This window comes from Oncorhynchus gorbuscha, linkage group LG17 (genome assembly GCF_021184085.1).
Source record: "Oncorhynchus gorbuscha isolate QuinsamMale2020 ecotype Even-year linkage group LG17, OgorEven_v1.0, whole genome shotgun sequence".
NCBI lineage: Eukaryota > Metazoa > Chordata > Actinopteri > Salmoniformes > Salmonidae > Oncorhynchus > Oncorhynchus gorbuscha.
The window spans coordinates 26,119,429-26,141,140 of record NC_060189.1 but is presented as its reverse complement, the minus strand read 5'-3'; the positions used below and the strand labels follow the sequence as shown (position 1 = coordinate 26,141,140).

Here is a 21,712-nt window from a genome sequence, read left to right as displayed (position 1 = left end):
TGCTCATGTTTGTTCTTTTTGTAAATTCAGCATTACATTAAGTACTACAGTATTCACAAGGGACAGTGTTTTACAATCTAATCACAGGATTTTACTGTATCTTGTTCATTTTCTTTTACAGCTAAGCCATAACAATGCAGATCCCTTTGTAAGGTTCAGTAGTAGTGGCCCATAGAGAATTAGGAGAACAGTAGATTTAGCAGTATAACTCACCAATGTATTACTAAGCATGTTTTAGTACGTTTTGATTTAGTGAGTGTTTAATTCTCTAAAACCCAGTGGAATAGAGCTGAGTCAGTCCGATAACAAATGTGTTTCTTGTTTCAGGCCGACCAAGGCCTTCCAGTGCAGTAGAGAGGAGTGTGAGTGACTGGGTAGAGGTGAGAATGCACCAGAGGGCAACGCCATCTCTCCTCGGCTCGTTACATGCACTGAAGGGGCTCAAACGTTGAAAGTTTGGAAAGATCTAGTCCTCATGGCCTCCATATGTTTGGCATTTGATCTCTGATCCTGATGTCTCTCTCACCATGCACAGTGGTTTCAGGCTCCCTGAACCGGACCCGCCGCTCGCCTTTCCGTCTGTGGCTGGGCTCTGAGTCTGATCCTGAGCCAGATCTCTTCAGTATGGACATGGGGATTTTACCGTTGGTGACCTGAGGAGAGGGTGAGATATCATTAGAACTGAGGACACAATGGACACCAGTTTTGAGGACATTTCAGTCATTGAAATAAAAGTGTCACCTTGGGTTTTGGTGTGTCCACCAGTGGGCGGGGGTCTTTCCTGTGCCGGACCTCAGAGCGTTTATCCCGGTGGGAATGGGAAAGGGAAAGACCGTTGTTGAGTGTGTCTCTGAAGGACTCGGCAGCAGCAAACCTCTTGGAAAGCGCTGACACACACTGGCCTAGGGAATCTAAGGGATTAACCATGAGTAAACATTAGTCTCTGACCACAGATGGAACCTGGATCCAAGGTACCAATAAACATGCAGACAACTACTGTGTAGATAGAGCTGAAGATGAATGTTCAAAATACAAAAACAAACATTTCTGCGAAAAACATCAGGGTTGACTCCATCATGTCCATTTACTATATACACAGGTACAGTGCAGTGGTACTTACAACACACACATTTCCAGATCACAAAAGCACTGCACTGGCTTTGTACTATGAAAGATGTGGAATAGACTGCACAAGCAACATGTAGACCGTCCAACTATCAATAAATGGGTTTATAGGAGGAGTGCAGCTCACAACCACAATGACAACTCTATGACAGGCATTTTAGGTCACAGCGAAATCATACTTTGTGTACAAAATAAAATAAAAAAAATCTAATCTTATTTGTCACATGCGCCGAATACAATAGGTGTAGGTAGACCTTACAGTGAAACTCTTTACAAGCCTTTAACCAACAAAGCAGTTTAAAGAAAATAGGGTTATCAATGTATTTACTAAATAAACTAAAGCATTTTTTTAAAGAACACAATTAAATAACAATAATGAGGCTATATACAGGGGTACCGGTACCGAGTCAACATGCGGGGTTACAGGTTAGTCGAGGCAATTTGTACATGTAGGTAGGGGTAAAGTGACTATGCATAGATAATAAACAGTGAGTAGCAGCAGTGTAAAAACAAGGGCGAGGGGGGGGTCAATGCAGGGGGGGGGTCAATGCAAATAGTCCAGGTGGCCATTTAATTAATTGTCCAGCGGTCTTATGGCTTGGGGGTTGAAGCTGTTAAGGAGCCTTTTGGACCTAGACGTGGTGCTCTGGTAGCGCTTGCAGAAGCACGTGAATGAAATGTGTACCCTGACAGTGACCTGGCTTACATTGCAAGGACAAACTGTGACCATGCTTCAGCTGTTCTCTTTACTTATTGACAATAATTTTTACCAAGGATATGGCCAAGAAGGTCAACTGGCATGAATAGGAACCGTTCTCTTAGCACCCCAGGTCCTACACATAGCCTGCTCTACTGAGCACCCCTGTCTGTGAACACACTCAACAGCTGTTCTCAACATCTAGGGCAAATTTTACCCCGTGCCTTCTTCAGCAGACCTCTTTACCCCAAAAATGGCAACTTTGGAAAACAGTAGAAAATGCCAATTCCTCATCATGCGAGTGAAGCATGAGCACACCAATACAGTGGCTTCAAACTGTCAATTTCACAATAAGTATTTTCTGTTCAGCTCTATATAAAACCACTCTGAGTGGATGTGTTTATTCATTTAACAATTCCTTGAGCAGACATCATACAGTAGGAGGGCTAACTGGAATTATGTAAGCCACTTATAGTGCGATGTGTGCGCTGAAGCAAAGCAGTTAAGTTGTTCCTGGGCTTAACAGCTGTTTTCCGGTTTGTCATTCCACAAGAGTGTGCTTTATGTCAACCTAGTGACAAGGTCTATACCAAATCACCTCTCAGGGTTCAGTTTAACTACAAACGGTCAACTATAAACTCTCCACCGCCTGTGCCCGCCTGTCACACTGAGAAGAACATGCTGACACACTCATGACTATTGAGTTAATCTACTGTAAGTATTCATCCATGTTTATTTCAGCATGACACTGGCTTTTAAAGTGTTCTGTCTTTATTCAGGGGTTTTACCTGAGTATTCTGTTTTGCCAATTTCTGCGTAGACGGTGGCCAGCAGCTCCAGGCTCTTGTCTGTGACGGGGTGGTCGCTGCCAAAGGCCCTCTGATGGATCTTAGTGGCTTTCCCACTGTACTCTAAAGCGAGATGAGGTCTAAAAGACGAAGGACAGGAACACAGAGATAATTAACATTTTATGGAGTATTTCTCCCACTGGGGACAGATGTCATTTGAATGTCTAGTTGGATTTACATTTGGTTGAGATTTACACTAAAGCCAATTCAATGTGAAATCAGGTTAAAAGGAGGGTGAAAGAAAGGGAAAACCTTTTTGCAAAATCAAATCCATTTTCCATGTTGATTCAACGTCATCGGATTGATTGTGTTGGAATGACGTGGAAACAACATTGATGCACAAGTTTTTTTCCCTGTCGGCTGTGTCAATAGAAAATCCAGACAACCAACCCATGGAAAGCAACCTCAAACAAACATACAAATAAAATATATTTTATTGTCCATTTTGCCATGGCTCCCACTGGTTGGTTTACCGTGCACCCTTCCACAGCTATACTGCTCTGGCATGGAGCTAGCTGGGCATAGCATGGCAAAAGACAAATTCCGGCCCTTACGTGTGCTAATGGATGTAGAGCAAGTCCTGTGTAGTGTCACAGATGTCACGATCGCTGTTCCAAAACCAAGCTTCCCTTCAATAAGTAATGGCCAGGTGTCTGTTTACACTGTTTTAGAATGTAATTTGAGGACATCCGATCGCCAAAGTACAGCGAAGCCCTTCAACGGCCGAAGGACTTCCTGCCACAGCGCTGAAAGATTCAGGAAGCACGATAACTTTCTGTCCAAGAGAGAAGACGGGGGCTGGCACTGACTACTAAAGACAGTTATATGAGCACCTCTTCCAGTTTTCTCTTGGTAGTCCTCATTACTCCATCAGTGTCCAACGTTAATGTTCATCTCAGAGACCGTTCATAAACACCTACAAAAATGTCTATGACCCAGTAAAGATGAAGAGGCTGACATCCTCCCAATTCCAAACGGCCACAAGCTCCAGTGCTCTAGTGCTGTAGTAAGATGTGATTCTTCTGAAACACTGTAAATAAAATATTGCACCCAAACAAGTCCATTGGATTGGGAGGCGTCTAATGTGTGGATGAATTTGGGGCATTCTGTACATTTCTTTAGGGTGAAAAGCATATTATTAGAGACACACTAAACTAAACATACGGTTCTAGAGATGCTCTAAACTAAAAGTACCACAGACACACTGAACTAAAAGTATATTGCTACAGACACACTGAACTAAAAGTACATTGCTACAGACACACTAAACTAAAAGTATAGTACTAGAGACACCCTAAACTAAACGTATAGTATTACAGACACACTACACTAAAAGTATAGTACTAGAGACACCCTAAACTAAACGTATAGTACTAGAGACACCCTAAACTAAACGTATAGTATTACAGACACACTAAACTAAAAGTACAGTACTAGAGACACCCTAAACTAAACGTATAGTACTAGAGACAACCTAAACTAAACGTATAGTATTATAGACACACTACACTAAAAGTATAGTACTACAGACACGCTGCACTAAAAGTATAGTACTAGACACACCCTAAACTAAACGTATAATATTACAGACACACTACAATAAAAGTATAGTACTAGAGACACGCTAAACTAAACGTATAGTACTAGAGACACCCTAAACTAAACGTATAGTACTAGAGACACGCTAAACTAAACGTATAGTACTAGAGACACCCTAAACTAAACGTATAGTACTAGAGACACGCTAAACTAAACGTATAGTACTAGAGACACGCTAAACTAAACGTATAGTACTAGAGACACCCTAAACTAAACGTATAGTACTAGAGACACGCTAAACTAAACGTATAGTACTAGAGACACCCTAAACTAAACGTATAGTACTAGAGACACGCTAAACTAAACGTATAGTACTAGAGACGCCCTAAACTAAAAATATAGTACTAGAGACACCCTAAACTAAACGTATAGTACTAGAGACACCCTAAACTAAAAATATAGTACTAGAGACACGCTAAACTAAACGTATAGTACTAGAGACACCCTAAACTAAACGTATAGTACTAGAGACACCCTAAACTAAACGTATAGTACTAGAGACACCCTAAACTAAACGTATAGTACTAGAGACACCCTAAACTAAAAATATAGTACTAGAGACACCCTAAACTAAACGTATAGTACTAGAGACACCCTAAACTAAAAATATAGTACTAGAGACACGCTAAACTAAACGTATAGTACTAGAGACACCCTAAACTAAACGTATAGTACTAGAGACACCCTAAACTAAACGTATAGTACTAGAGACACCCTAAACTAAACGTATAGTACTAGAGACACCCTAAACTAAACGTATAGTACTAGAGACACCCTAAACTAAAAATATAGTACTAGAGACACGCTAAACTAAACGTATAGTACTAGAGACACCCTAAACTAAACGTATAGTACTAGAGACACCCTAAACTAAACGTATAGTACTAGAGACACCCTAAACTAAACGTATAGTACTAGAGACACCCTAAACTAAACGTATAGTACTAGAGACACCCTAAACTAAAAATATAGTACTAGAGACACGCTAAACTAAACGTATAGTACTAGAGACACCCTAAACTAAACGTATAGTACTAGAGACACCCTAAACTAAACGTATAGTACTAGAGACACCCTAAACTAAACGTATAGTACTAGAGACACCCTAAACTAAAAATATAGTACTAGAGACACGCTAAACTAAACGTATAGTACTAGAGACACGCTAAACTAAACGTATAGTACTAGAGACACGCTAAACTAAACGTATAGTACTAGAGACACCCTAAACTAAACGTATAGTACTAGAGACACCCTAAACTAAACGTATAGTACTAGAGACACCCTAAACTAAACGTATAGTACTAGAGACACCCTAAACTAAACGTATAGTACTAGAGACACGCTAAACTAAACGTATAGTACTAGAGACACCCTAAACTAAACGTATAGTACTAGAGACACCCTAAACTAAATGTATAGTACTAGAGACACGCTAAACTAAACGTATAGTACTAGAGACACCCTAAACTAAACGTATAGTACTAGAGACACCCTAAACTAAACGTATAGTACTAGAGACACCCTAAACTAAAAGTATAGTACTACAGACACGCTGCACTAAAAGTATAGTACTAGACACACCCTAAACTAAACGTATAGTACTAGAGACACCCTAAACTAAACGTATAGTACTAGAGACACGCTAAACTAAACGTATAGTACTAGAGACACACTAAACTAAACGTATAGTACTAGAGACACCCTAAACTAAACGTATAGTACTAGAGACACCCTAAACTAAACGTATAGTACTAGAGACACGCTAAACTAAACGTATAGTACTAGAGACACGCTAAACTAAACGTATAGTACTAGAGACACCCTAAACTAAACGTATAGTATTACAGACACACTACACTAAAAGTATAGTACTAGAGACACCCTAAACTAAACGTATAGTATTACAGACACACTAAACTAAAAGTACAGTACTAGAGACACCCTAAACTAAACGTATAGTACTAGAGACAACCTAAACTAAACGTATAGTATTATAGACACACTACACTAAAAGTATAGTACTACAGACACGCTGCACTAAAAGTATAGTACTAGACACACCCTAAACTAAACGTATAATATTACAGACACACTACAATAAAAGTATAGTACTAGAGACACCCTAAACTAAACGTATAGTACTAGAGACACGCTAAACTAAACGTATAGTACTAGAGACACGCTAAACTAAACGTATAGTACTAGAGACACCCTAAACTAAATGTATAGTACTAGAGACACGCTAAACTAAACGTATAGTACTAGAGACACCCTAAACTAAACGTATAGTACTAGAGACACGCTAAACTAAACGTATAGTACTAGAGACGCCCTAAACTAAAAATATAGTACTAGAGACACCCTAAACTAAACGTATAGTACTAGAGACACCCTAAACTAAAAATATAGTACTAGAGACACCCTAAACTAAACGTATAGTACTAGAGACACCCTAAACTAAAAATATAGTACTAGAGACACGCTAAACTAAACGTATAGTACTAGAGACACCCTAAACTAAACGTATAGTACTAGAGACACCCTAAACTAAACGTATAGTACTAGAGACACCCTAAACTAAACGTATAGTACTAGAGACACCCTAAACTAAACGTATAGTACTAGAGACACCCTAAACTAAAAATATAGTACTAGAGACACGCTAAACTAAACGTATAGTACTAGAGACACCCTAAACTAAACGTATAGTACTAGAGACACCCTAAACTAAACGTATAGTACTAGAGACACCCTAAACTAAACGTATAGTACTAGAGACACCCTAAACTAAACGTATAGTACTAGAGACACCCTAAACTAAAAATATAGTACTAGAGACACGCTAAACTAAACGTATAGTACTAGAGACACCTAAACTAAACGTATAGTACTAGAGACACCCTAAACTAAACGTATAGTACTAGAGACACCCTAAACTAAACGTATAGTACTAGAGACACCCTAAACTAAAAATATAGTACTAGAGACACGCTAAACTAAACGTATAGTACTAGAGACACGCTAAACTAAACGTATAGTACTAGAGACACGCTAAACTAAACGTATAGTACTAGAGACACCCTAAACTAAACGTATAGTACTAGAGACACCCTAAACTAAACGTATAGTACTAGAGACACCCTAAACTAAACGTATAGTACTAGAGACACCCTAAACTAAACGTATAGTACTAGAGACACCCTAAACTAAAAATATAGTACTAGAGACACGCTAAACTAAACGTATAGTACTAGAGACACGCTAAACTAAACGTATAGTACTAGAGACACGCTAAACTAAACGTATAGTACTAGAGACACCCTAAACTAAACGTATAGTACTAGAGACACCCTAAACTAAACGTATAGTACTAGAGACACCCTAAACTAAACGTATAGTACTAGAGACACGCTAAACTAAACGTATAGTACTAGAGACACCTAAACGTAAACTAAAAACGTATAGTACTAGAGACACCCTAAACTAAATGTATAGTACTAGAGACACGCTAAACTAAACGTATAGTACTAGAGACACCCTAAACTAAACGTATAGTACTAGAGTCACCCTAAACTAAACGTATAGTACTAGAGACACCCTAAACTAAAAGTATAGTACTACAGACACGCTGCACTAAAAGTATAGTACTAGACACACCCTAAACTAAACGTATAGTACTAGAGACACCCTAAACTAAACGTATAGTACTAGAGACACGCTAAACTAAACGTATAGTACTAGAGACACACTAAACTAAACGTATAGTACTAGAGACACCCTAAACTAAACGTATAGTACTAGAGACACCCTAAACTAAACGTATAGTACTAGAGACACGCTAAACTAAACGTATAGTACTAGAGACACGCTAAACTAAACGTATAGTACTAGAGACACCCTAAACTAAACGTATAGTATTACAGACACACTACACTAAAAGTATAGTACTAGAGACACCCTAAACTAAACGTATAGTATTACAGACACACTAAACTAAAAGTACAGTACTAGAGACACCCTAAACTAAACGTATAGTACTAGAGACAACCTAAACTAAACGTATAGTATTATAGACACACTACACTAAAAGTATAGTACTACAGACACGCTGCACTAAAAGTATAGTACTAGACACACCCTAAACTAAACGTATAATATTACAGACACACTACAATAAAAGTATAGTACTAGAGACACCCTAAACTAAACGTATAGTACTAGAGACACCCTAAACTAAAAATATAGTACTAGAGACACGCTAAACTAAACGTATAGTACTAGAGACACCCTAAACTAAAAATATAGTACTAGAGACACGCTAAACTAAACGTATAGTACTAGAGACACCCTAAACTAAACGTATAGTACTAGAGACACCCTAAACTAAACGTATAGTACTAGAGACACCCTAAACTAAAAATATAGTACTAGAGACACGCTAAACTAAACGTATAGTACTAGAGACACCCTAAACTAAACGTATAGTACTAGAGACACCCTAAACTAAACGTATAGTCTAGAGACACCCTAAACTAAACGAGACACCCTAAACTAAACATATAGTACTAGAGACACCCTAAACTAAACGTATAGTACTAGAGACACCCTAAACTAAAAATATAGTACTAGAGACACGCTAAACTAAACGTATAGTACTAGAGACACCCTAAACTAAACGTATAGTACTAGAGACACCCTAAACTAAACGTATAGTACTAGAGACACCCTAAACTAAACGTATAGTACTAGAGACACCCTAAACTAAAAATATAGTACTAGAGACACGCTAAACTAAACGTATAGTACTAGAGACACGCTAAACTAAACGTATAGTACTAGAGACACGCTAAACTAAACGTATAGTACTAGAGACACCCTAAACTAAACGTATAGTACTAGAGACACCCTAAACTAAACGTATAGTACTAGAGACACCCTAAACTAAACGTATAGTACTAGAGACACCCTAAACTAAACGTATAGTACTAGAGACACGCTAAACTAAACGTATAGTACTAGAGACACCCTAAACTAAACGTATAGTACTAGAGACACCCTAAACTAAACGTATAGTACTAGAGACACGCTAAACTAAACGTATAGTACTAGAGACACCCTAAACTAAACGTATAGTACTAGAGACACCCTAAACTAAACGTATAGTACTAGAGACACCCTAAACTAAAAGTATAGTATTACAGACACACTACACTAAAAGTATAGTACTACAGACACGCTGCACTAAAAGTATAGTACTAGACACACCCTAAACTAAATGTATAATATTACAGACACACTACAATAAAAGTATAGTACTAGAGACACGCTAAACTAAACGTATAGTACTAGAGACACGCTACACTAAAAGTATAGTACTAGAGACACGCTAAACTAAACGTATAGTACTAGAGACACCCTAAACTAAAAATATAGTATTACAGACACACTACACTAAAAGTATAGTACTAGAGACACGCTAAACTAAATGTTTATTACTAGAGACACGCTAAACTAAACGTATAGTACTAGAGACACCCTAAACTAAAAATATAGTACTAGAGACACCCTAAACTAAAAATATAGTACTAGAGACACGCTAAACTAAATGTTTATTACTAGAGACACGCTAAACTAAACGTATAGTACTAGAGACACCCTAAACTAAAAGTATTGTACAAAAATGAGAGATCAAACAGCAGAAACCAAAAAAGCTGATGTTTCCGGTTTTCATGGATACAGTATTATCAACCTCACTTCAGTTTCCCCTTCAAAATGGATTTGGGTACTCCAGTCAGCCATATTTTTTTTACGCCTGATAGGTTAAGTTACCGAAAATGTGAACACATTCAGGGCCGTCTGATTGGTCCAGAAATCGATGGGTTAGGCCAGAGCCAGAACGCACGTGGGTAAAGCGATCGTTTGAAAATTGGTCATTGGCTTTGATACTGTGATGGGTTAGAGACGATTCAATCACTGATTACTTTGTTTTGAACGACACCCTTCGTGCACCTCATCACCAATAACGACTTCAATGACGGCAATCTCAGACTCGTATGTAGTGAACGACGGAGCAGCAGAAGAATATAGCTTGAGTCGTCAGGATACCTGTTACCCCCTTCCACCCTATCAAGCCAATTAGGCTAAATTCTCTAATCTTCCAAACATTGACAGGAGGGGCAAATAAATGTGTATGTTCCTGTCTTTGTGGCCTACCAGAATACCCCAGCATCAAGGACATCAGATCAATGTGTATGTTCCTGTCTTTGTGACCTACCAGAATACCCCAGCATCAAGGACATCAGATCAATGTGTATGTTCCTGTCTTTGTGGCCTACCAGAATACCCCAGCATCAAGGACATCAGATCAATGTGTATGTTCCTGTCTTTGTGACCTACCAGAATACCCCAGCATCAAGGACATCAGATCAATGTGTATGTTCCTGTCTTTGTGACCTACCAGAATACCCCAGCATCAAGGACATCAGATCAATGTGTATGTTCCTGTCTTTGTGGCCTACCAGAATACCCCAGCATCAAGGACATCAGATCAATGTGTATGTTCCTGTCTTTGTGGCCTACCAGAATACCCCAGCATCAAGGACATCAGATCAATGTGTTCTGGTAACACTTGAAACTCCCATTAGGGATGTTGTCCCTTTGCGCCACCTCTACAGGTAAATTCACCTCTGTGGTTTTTGCATGAGGGCCACAGATGCAAACATTTCTTTGTGCACTGGTTTATTTTGGCGAGGTACATTTTCATCCTGATGACATATTTTCAAAGCACTATAAACATATAAACCCATCTTTCACTAACAATCTGGGGGAGGGGCAATATGGAAATGAGTATCACTTTAAGATGTGAGATAGCATACAGGTTAAATACTGTAGATTTCTGTTAGAAATAAGCACATCATTCAGAAACGTCCAATTTAAAACTACAGAATGCGAACAATGCCTCAATGAAATAGCCTCATGTCTGAATGACAGTATCACTGTTTTTCATTTTGTAAAGATATTATACACTCATACAGCCTTTCAAAAGTAAAGGGGAACAGAGCTAGCCAAGATATCAAAATACAGCATCTAGTAAATATAACTACAGCTTTTTGGAGCTTTTAACAACAAGCAAAAACACCTACAGTATCAGTATATATTGTGCTGTCTATATCAGGCATAATATTAATATCTACTTTCTCATCCCTCCATACTTGAAACCCAGTAATTACCAACACCAGTTCAGAAAAGCCAGCAGAACAGAAACAGCAAAGTTGTCTCATTTAATGAGAGGAAGACCAACAATACTAAACAGCACTGCCCTTATTGCAAGAGAGGACATTTGCGTTATTCTTGTTAACTCTACATACCTTTTACTCATGATGCAAAGCTGGGCCAGCCGCTCAAAATGCTGTGCCTGGGAGGCCTGATCCGATAGCTCCTCTGGGGATGCCCATCCTGTCCCAGACGAGCCCAGCAAAGCCTCCTTCTGGGGGCCTGTTACACACACACAGGGCATGTAATCAGCCGCCCGCTAACGTCTGTCTCGATCCCTCTTGCTCACGCTCTATCCTTCTCTCGCTCTTTATATCCCTTTAACTCCCTCTGTCTCTCTACATAGCAAGTAAACAGAATCCAAAATGCTGGCGATGTGATCTCTGGCAGGGCTGGCAGTGTGGAGATGAGAGTGGAGTCTGAACTGCAGGGTACAGTGGAGCCAACAGGATAGTGAGCAGGAGACGTCAGATAGAGAGCAGAGGGACGAGGGAAGGGAGAGGATACTGTGAGTGCAAACAGCGCACTTACCACACCCACAAAAGCAGTGGCACAGCTACCTGTTCACACAGACACAAACACCTGAGCTGACAATGGTGGGAGTGGAGATTATCCTCCATAAAGGTTTTTCCAGCCTAACGTTGGAGAGGTAAACTGAAAAGTAAAGTGGTTCAGAAATGGCAATAAGGGGACAGAAACGTTTAACAGGATGAGGGAAAAGAATAGAAAGCATTGAAAATAGAGTAGGTCCAATATCTGTCAGATAATCAAAATGAGATGGAAATGGGCTGAGGTTTGAACAGGAGATTGAAGAGAGAGAGAAGGATGGTGGAGTGATTGTGATGCCAGCATTGCCCCAGGAGAGAGAAACAGAGCAGCTGGCACAGTGCTGAATCAGGGGCCTCAGTATTCCATGGCGCCACACAACTCCTTATGAGATAATGCCTAACATGGCCATTTGTCTTCCCTGTCCATCCCATAACTCCTGCTACCTCCTGCCCATGCTACACTGAACTGCTGTTGAATCAGCAGCCTCTAGACAGACAGACAGACAGACAGACAGACAGACAGACAGACAGACAGACAGACAGACAGACAGACAGACAGACAGACAGACAGACAGACAGACAGACAGACAGACAGACAGACAGACAGACAGACAGACAGACAGACAGACAGACAGACAGACAGACAGACAGACAGACAGACAGACAGACAGACAGACAGACAGACAGACCATGCTACACTGAACTGCTGTTGAATCAGCAGCCTCCAGACAGACAGACAGACAGACAGACAGACAGACAGACAGACAGACAGACAGACAGACAGACAGACAGACAGACAGACAGACAGACAGACAGACAGACAGACAGACAGACAGACAGACAGACAGACAGACAGACAGACAGACAGACAGACAGACACCATACTGTATACCACAATTGATAGCTTACAGCAATAGAATTTTGTTAGGGCACCCCTTAATCACCCAGTTAGAGTGCTAAGTGTAGTTTATAACACAGTTTTGGGAGGACAGCTTTAAGCTTCAGATGACATACCTAATCCACAACAGGAACTTCCATATATGTGCTTGTTCTTCTGTATTGGAATGCAGCCTTGGCGCAGGAACTCCCTATATGGACTCAGACTTCCCATATTGGAATGCAGAATTCCATACATGGATAACAACATTCATATTGGAATGCGGCCCTGTAGCAGGAACTCCATATATGGGTCCAGACATCCACAATGGAAGGCGGCAGAGCGGCAAGGAAATCCATATATGGACGTAGAGCAGTACCCATGCCAATTTGCTCACTTGCATCCAATCTTCATTAGCCAAAAGCCTGCCTCACTCACCTGAGTCCAATTGCTTCATCAACCACCCTCATAGTACTTAATCGGCATCCTTCGTCACTCCTTGTACCTATGCACAATGGTGGGCAATGAGTGGGTGGCCAACCCAGATCCACGTCAACACGCTACTGACGATGGCACCCTTCTGATATAGTTGTCAGATGGTGAGAAGCTGAACTTGTGGATGCCACCTTAATGCCCCCATTTTACAGATGCAAATATACTTGCCTGTGCTCCCCTGAACAGCAGTGAGCTCAATTAGAGAAACCTCGTAGAACATCTTCTCAGCCTGAATGAACTGCAGGGCCTTGCCGTCTATTTATATAGGTGAAGGATCAGGCCCGGTTGTCAAAGGTATTAAGTCAGTTGTAGTGTCAGAAATGTTGTCACCAGGCTTAACTGCAATGTGTTTTAACAATATTTTTTATGGCTCCTGAATGTGACCTCAGCAAGTAACAGGCTCATCACCAACATTCTAGACAGATGGCTCAAAACAGTCTCTGTGAAGGCTTGGACTATAATATCTGGGCATTCTACTGCAGTCTTGTTTGTCAATGTTGATGTGTCAGTTATTTTGGGTATGTGATTCTGTAAGGGATGGATTTAAATTTACTGGGGGGGGGCTGTTCCAACTCAAGGAGTTCACCGACAGGTTTCTGTGCCAATGCACCACACAACCAATAAACAAAGCATACCAACTTTGAGCACTTCAATATCATGGTTTGTGTTAACACCACAAATAGACCGTCGATCTCAACAAACAGAAAATACATCCCTCTCTACATTTTAGGTTTATCCAGTATCGAAGGCTTGGCTTGACAATCTCTGAATTTTTTGTAAACGATGTCTCTTTCCGTTCACCAATTGGCCACTGCACAGTTTGAATTTATTGATTGATAGATTTTGTAAGTAAAAAAAAAAAAACATTTATACCCAAAGATTTATTTAAGTGACTGGGTTTGCACAATAAAGTCAGGGACTTAGAGTATCATAGGCCTTCAGTAGCTAAAGCTTAATAATAGCCACACCATACCAAACCTTCACAAATGTTTCTAAACTTCATTAGGGTAATATCAAAAGTCAAGCCATTGTTTATAGGGAAAATATGAGCAGAAGAGCGAATGTAAATCAGGGAAAAAATAGCCTCCCCTGTGCCCAATAAAAAACATACACAACCCTCCCCAAAGCAACAAAAAAATCTTGACAACCCTCCCCTATTCTGGACCACCCCTCCCTCCAATAAATTTAGATCTGTCCCTAAGGCACATAAATATGTGTGCCATCCCTAAAAATAGACTCAGGAGCCGAGTGGGTTCACTTTGTCAAAGGCATTCTTCATACTGAAGTAAATGCATCCCTTTCTATGTTGACACCATTAACACTTGACAGGTGAATTTAAAAGCATTGCTTGACAAGGAAAATGTGCTTAAAATAAACACAGACATACAGCCTGGCGTAAATGGCCAACTCAAAAGCAGGAGCTCTCTGTCGCACGTGAGACCAGACTTTGCTTAGTTCTATTTCTGAATGCTTGTGTGTGACCTATTGTTTGCCGTTAAAGTAGCACAGTTTAGATACAAATAAAAGCTTTAGACATGTATTATATACAGTGAATAAAGGCTATTTGCGTGATTTCTATGCTTCCCGTTCTTAAGTTTTGTTTTTGTGTCTTTTACTTTTGGTTTCGTACCCCAGCTTCAAACAGCTGAAAATACATTATATCTTTGGTTATGGAAAAGATAGTTCACAGCGATTCAGATGTACTACGATTTTCTACACTCTACTTTTTTGTTTTGTCAAATAAAGTGAAATTAGGCGAACCATTCGAATGTTACCAACCAGGAAAAGCCGGAGCAATTTCTGCATAGTGCATCTTTAAATGACAGTAGTCTATAAACCCTATCTAACTGTCCATGTGAAAGGAAAGAGGCTACCTTTTATGACTAGCAAAATACACGAGAAGCACATTAACACACACCCCGAATAGACTTCACTAGCCAGAAGGATACACAATTTATGCAGTGCCATGCATACTTTATGACTCCAGTAGACATCCAGTGGACAAGTAGAATTGTGTGTTTACTGTGTTGCTACTACGTGCTGTGTTTACTACGATCCTCTTCTAAACATCCTGCATATGCTGCAATGTGCCTCATTCCTATTCGTTGACAGTATATAATAGTCAGCTGAGGTAGAGATATTGGGCTGCTGACAGACAGTTTTGGGTTAACTCCAGGGTTTACTGGGCCGCTGAGGTAATGACTGTTCAAATCAAACCACATTTTATTTGTCACCTGCCGAATACAATGGGTGTAGACGTAACCAAGTAAAAAATTATGATAAAAGAAAAGTAGTAACACAAGAGGAATAAAATACACAATAAGGAAGGGAGTACCAGTATACAGGGAGTAACAGTACCATATCAATGTTGCGCTATATCAATGTTGCGCTATATATATATATTATTATTATATATAGGGAGTACCAGTACCAGATCAATGTGGAGCTATATACAGGGAGTATCAGTACCATATCAATGTGGCGCTATATAAAGGAGTACCAGTACCAGATCAATGTGGAGCTATATACAGGGAGTACCAGATCAATGTGGAGCTATATACAGGGAGTATCAGTACCAGATCAATGTGGAGCTATATACAGGGAGTACCAGTACCAGATCAATGTGGAGCTATATACAGGGAGTATCAGTACCAGATCAATGTGGAGCTATATACAGGGAGTACCAGTACTAGATCAATGTGGAGCTATATACAGGGAGTACCAGATCAATGTGGAGCTATATACAGGGAATATCAGTACCAGATCAATGTGGAGCTATATACAGGGAGTACCAGTACCAGATCAATGTGGAGCTATATACAGGGAGTACCAGTACCAGATCAATGTGGAGCTATATACAGGGAGTACCAGATCAATGTGGAGCTATATACAGGGAGTACCAGATCAATGTGGAGCTATATACAGGGAGTACCAGATCAATGTGGAGCTATATACAGGGAGTACCAGATCAATGTGGAGCTATATACAGGGAGTACCATATCAATGTGGAGCTATATACAGGGAGTACCAGATCAATGTGAAGCTATATAAAGGGAGTACCAGTATCAGATCAATGTGGAGCTATATACAGGGAGTACCAGATCAATGTGGAGCTATATACAGGGAGTACCAGATCAATGTGGAGCTATATACAGGGAGTACCAGATCAATGTGGAGCTATATACAGGGAGTACCAGTACCAGTGTTGATGGCCATTACAGACACAACACTTTTCACATGCCAATAAGATGGCTGGAGAGGCGTTCACAACTAACACATTTAGTATGGATTACAAACACAGATATAATTGCATTGTATATCCTGGCTTATAAACTGTACTTACTCGATCCATCACCCCCCAAAAGATCATGAAAACACTCTCAATACCACGTGATGCCTCAAAAATGTTTTTACAAAATCACCCCAAAGTAAAATGTCTAATGTGTTTTGAAATCTGGAGATAATTCCACTATGATCAGATGCCCATTAAGTCCATATCACTACATTAGAAAGCCCCATGCTAACTGCCAACAGTGAGATGAGTATGACGAGGACCCTCTGGGATAGAAGGTCACTTCACAGGCAGGCCACAGAGGTGGTCTGCTGGTCTGGGGTATTTACAACCTGGCAGGACAGCAACAACAATGCAGCGAACCCACACTGAGTAGGTACTAAGTCCTCCACCCTGAGTTGGTGATGACCAAATTGGGGAGAAAAAAACATGGAAACAAAAAAAGCAGATAGAGACCCCCTTCCAACAGCAGACCCTCTTCCAACAGCAGACCCCCTTCCAACAGCAGACCCCCTTCCAACAGCAGACCATCTTCCAACAGCAGACCCTCTTCCAACAGCAGACCCCCTTCCAACAGCAGACCATCTTCCAACAGCAGACCCTCTTCCAATAGCAGACCCCCTTCTAACAGCAGACCCCCTTCCAACAGCAGACCCCCTTCCAACAGCAGACCCCCTTCCAACAGCAGACCCTCTTCCAACAGCAGACCCCCTTCCAACAGCAGACCCCCTTCCAACAGCAGACCATCTTCCAACAGCAGACCCTCTTCCAACAGCAGACCCCCTTCCAACAGCAGACCATCTTCCAACAGCAGACCCTCTTCCAACAGCAGACCCCCTTCTAACAGCAGACCCCCTTCCAACAGCAGACCCCCTTCCAACAGCAGACCCTCTTCCAACAGCAGACCCCCTTCCAACAGCAGACCATCTTCCAACAGCAGACCCTCTTCCAACAGCAGACCCCCTTCTAACAGCAGACCCCCTTCCAACAGCAGACCCTCTTCCAACAGCAGACCCCCTTCCAACAGCAGACCCTCTTCCAACAGCAGACCCCCTTCCAAAAGCAGACCCCCTTCCAACAGCAGGGTGAACTCAATTTAGAGCACATGCAGTACATGTGAAGTGGAGAGGGTCACGGTTGAGATACACTTCTAAAGGAAGCACTCTGAAGCATATGTGGCTTGTGACACTATTCTCATACAGTCAACACTATACCACAAAACAGACAATAAAATGTTTTGGATTGTGTTGATTACAAACATGAAACTGTAACAGAAAACATCCTGAGAATGATTTGACTGAAAATTCCAATTGATTGTCTTATTTATTTCTCTAATTTGAGAGCCAAATTGAATGGATAGATTAATACACTTTCCATGAAAGCCAGGATGACTTTTGGTCAGAGAGCTCTGAGAAGAATTCCAGCAACTGGGAGTTATTATTATGGCATTTGATGCTGAGAGTTTCTGTTTTTTAGTCTGTGCATGTGAAAATATGTGTTCCCATCAGAGTCAGTTAGATTAGGCTAAGTCTTCACCTCCCTCACTCCCCAGGGAACCTTCCCAAATACAACCCAGAGAGCACTTTAAAAGCCTGTTAAACTCTGGCTCTGACCAGTCACATGAATACCCTGTTTAACCTGTCCTCGGGGACCACCCACTGGGCACAGATGTCAGTTTGACTTACATTTGGTAATTCATGTGAATTAAACATGTCATTGGATTTAGGTTAAAAGTTAGGTGAAAAAAATACAAAATTCCCTTACGTTGATGATGAAAAATATCCAATCAGTATCTACGTTGATTCAACATCATCACATTGAATTTTGGGTTTTAAATGACGTGGAAACAACATTGATTTTGCCCAATAGCCAGTGACTTTAACTGGGACAATCAGACTGTCATGTATCCCATTGTTCTGGTCTAATCTCTGTGTCGACAAAAATACATGTCTGGATCAGTTCCACGTAACAAGTTCCGTGATTAAAAACTCAAATGACTTTGTAATCTACTTCAAATCGTTATGGTGGTAATGACCTGTGTCTATGAAGCTTATATGTTACTATTAACATATGACACCATTGTGACATAATTATTCATGATGCTATGTGTCTCTTTCATGTCCAAAGACTTAATTAACCCCATCATGACCCATGAGCCTCTTAACTAAATGACTTCTGAGACTATGGACATGTATTGATGAAGTGAGCCCAGTAAATCAACCTATTTTGGGAGATGGGTTGTGAGGAGCTGGGCCTTGCTGAGCCAGATAACTTGAGCTGACGTGAAATGTTTTCCAATGTCTCAGTAACAGAGAGGAGTGCCATGGGAAGAGGTTATATATCCTGCAACACCACACCCCTCTTATCTGAACCCTATACTGCACTGGCCTGTAGTGGATGATGGCGGTGGTGGTGACACACACAGCCACTGCAGAATACAGGTTAATTAGCTTTCTCATACTCTGTGTTGTGGGGAGATAAGCACTTACAAATCCTCTTAAGAGAAAAGCCTGACCCCATTCAAAACCTTGAGCATTCTGGGACAAAGCTGTGATAATATTCTGTCCCATGGACACAAATTCCCTCTTTATACGATGCTTTTTCTGTACAGCCAAAATACATTTTGCACTGGAATTCACCATACCCGCAGGCCACTGCCACCAAAAAAGGAAACAGTTTTTGCCTCCCTAGCATAGTCACAGGTTTCATGCAAAGATAGTACTAATAGTTATCTGGAAGTGGGGTTTGGTCTCACAAGGCCTCCGTTTGTGTGTAAAGGATACAATTATTTTCGGAGATGAAGAGTTCCGCAATCTGTAATCACAAAGGAGAACACATATTAGGATTGTATGATATGAATATGCTACAGAATTAATTGTCTGTCTGCATTCTACACATATTACCATGTACGACCATTCGCATTCCACTATTCTCATATAAGCCACTGTATTGTGGAGGGGAATGAACAAAACCACCCTCTCTCTCTCTCTCTCTCGCTCTCTCTCGCTCTCTCTCTCGCCGTTGGTCTGTTCAACATCATGCCACATTCCTGGGATATTGGGTAAGGGGCTACATTTGTAAATGTAAGACATTTTCTTTGGGTCACTTGATACATATTGTTATCCAGGGGCCTTTAGTATGTAATCTGGTACTGTGGCCCTGGTTCAACAAAACTGGATCAAAACAACAATATTCTATTCCGGGAGACAAGCATGCACATGAAATGAGTCCCAGTAATCGGATGCTATTTGCATCCATCAGATACAGAGGAGTTTCTGGCAACATGCACTGTCAACAGGAAAAACTGTGCTTTGAGTGGCAACATGCACTGTCAACAGGAAAAACTGTGCTGTGAGTGGCAACATGCACTGTCAACAGGAAAAACTGTGCTGTGAGTGGCAACATGCACTGTCAACAGGAAAAACTGTGCTGTGAGTGGCAACATGCACTGTCAACAGGAAAAACTGTGCTGTGAGTGGCAACATGCACTGTCAACAGGAAAAACTGTGCTGTGAGTGGCAACATGCACTGTCAACAGGAAAAACTGTGCTGTGAGTGGCAACATGCACTGTCAACAGGAAAAACTGTGCTGTGAGTGGCAACATGCACTGTCAACAGGAAAAACTGTGCTGTGAGTGGCAACATGCACTGTCAACAGGAAAAACTGTGCTGTGAGTGGCAACATGCACTGTCAACAGGAAAAACTGTGCTGTGAGTGGCAACATGCACTGTCAACAGGAAAAACTGTGCTGTGAGTGGCAACATGCACTGTCAACAGGAAAAACTGTGCTGTGAGTGGCAACATGCACTGTCAACAGGAAAAACTGTGCTGTGAGTGGCAACATGCACTGTCAACAGGAAAAACTGTGCTGTGAGTGGCAACATGCACTGTCAACAGGAAAAACTGTGCTGTGAGTGGCAACATGCACTGTCAACAGGAAAAACTGTGCTGTGAGTGGCAACATGCACTGTCAACAGGAAAAACTGTGCTGTGAGTGGCAACATGCACTGTCAACAGGAAAAACTGTGCTGTGAGTGGCAACATGCACTGTCAACAGGAAAAACTGTGCTGTGAGTGGCAACATGCACTGTCAACAGGAAAAACTGTGCTGTGAGTGGCAACATGCACTGTCAACAGGAAAAACTGTGCTGTGAGTGGCAACATGCACTGTCAACAGGAAAAACTGTGCTGTGAGTGGCAACATGACGTTTGACATTGGTATTGGTGATGGCAAGGTTGTATTGGTATGTGTAGTGTGTGGCTTGTGTGTTTATATTATATGCTAATGTATGAGTAACAGGCAAACACAGTGTCAGTACTGTATGTGTGGTATCAGTATTGTGGTGAATGGGTTTTGTGTCTGTGTGCTCATGTTTATGTACACCACAAGTGTGTGCATGTGCCTGGAGACTGGACGTTTGTGTGTGCAAACATTTGTCTACAGTATGCGTGTGTATGTTTGCGGGTGCATGTATACATATGGGTGTGAGGGTGAGTGATCGTCCGGCCATTAGGTCGGTGGCTCACCTGGTGAAGGCAGTTGGGCAGCGAAGTGAAGCTCTGCACGTGCCTTAACCCCAGCAGAGAGCTAAGGAAGCAGTGGAGGGCGGCCTGGTACTCCCCCTGTTGCTGGAGCTGCTGTCCCAGTTGAAACAGGCCCTCCCTTCCCCCGTTCAGCATCCCCAGTCCCAGACAGAGGCAGCGCTGCCTCCCATCGGAGCTCCGCCAGCCAGGGACAAACGCTCCACTCCACCCCCAGAGCAGAGAGCGGAAAAAATCTAAACAGCCCAGGGATAAAAACACAGCAGAGATATGGTTTACAAGAGCCAGACTACAGAACGACTTCCTCTCTGTCTTGTCTATTCACAGTAACTCAAGGGCAGGTGGCGAGCTGAGCTGAGGCAGGCTGTGAAGACAGATCAACTCCCCTCCCTCTCAGCCCATGCTGCATCAGG

At 41.3% G+C, this 21,712-nt stretch overlaps 1 protein-coding gene across 1 annotated transcript in view; it reads right to left on the bottom strand.

Moving 5' to 3' along the window:
• Nucleotides 1-21,712, bottom strand: part of lg17h14orf180 (linkage group 17 C14orf180 homolog) — a 24,363-nt gene extending 2,651 nt beyond the window's left edge. Inside the window, exons 1-7 of the mRNA XM_046308736.1 lie at nucleotides 21,285-21,712; nucleotides 19,540-19,570; nucleotides 13,633-13,719; nucleotides 11,640-11,766; nucleotides 2,611-2,750; nucleotides 742-911; nucleotides 527-653 (exon numbers count right to left, since the gene is read on the bottom strand). Coding sequence (XP_046164692.1) covers nucleotides 527-653; nucleotides 742-911; nucleotides 2,611-2,750; nucleotides 11,640-11,766; nucleotides 13,633-13,719; nucleotides 19,540-19,570; nucleotides 21,285-21,437 — 835 coding nt within the window. The 5' untranslated portion in view covers nucleotides 21,438-21,712. The remainder of the gene's footprint in view (nucleotides 1-526; nucleotides 654-741; nucleotides 912-2,610; nucleotides 2,751-11,639; nucleotides 11,767-13,632; nucleotides 13,720-19,539; nucleotides 19,571-21,284) is intronic.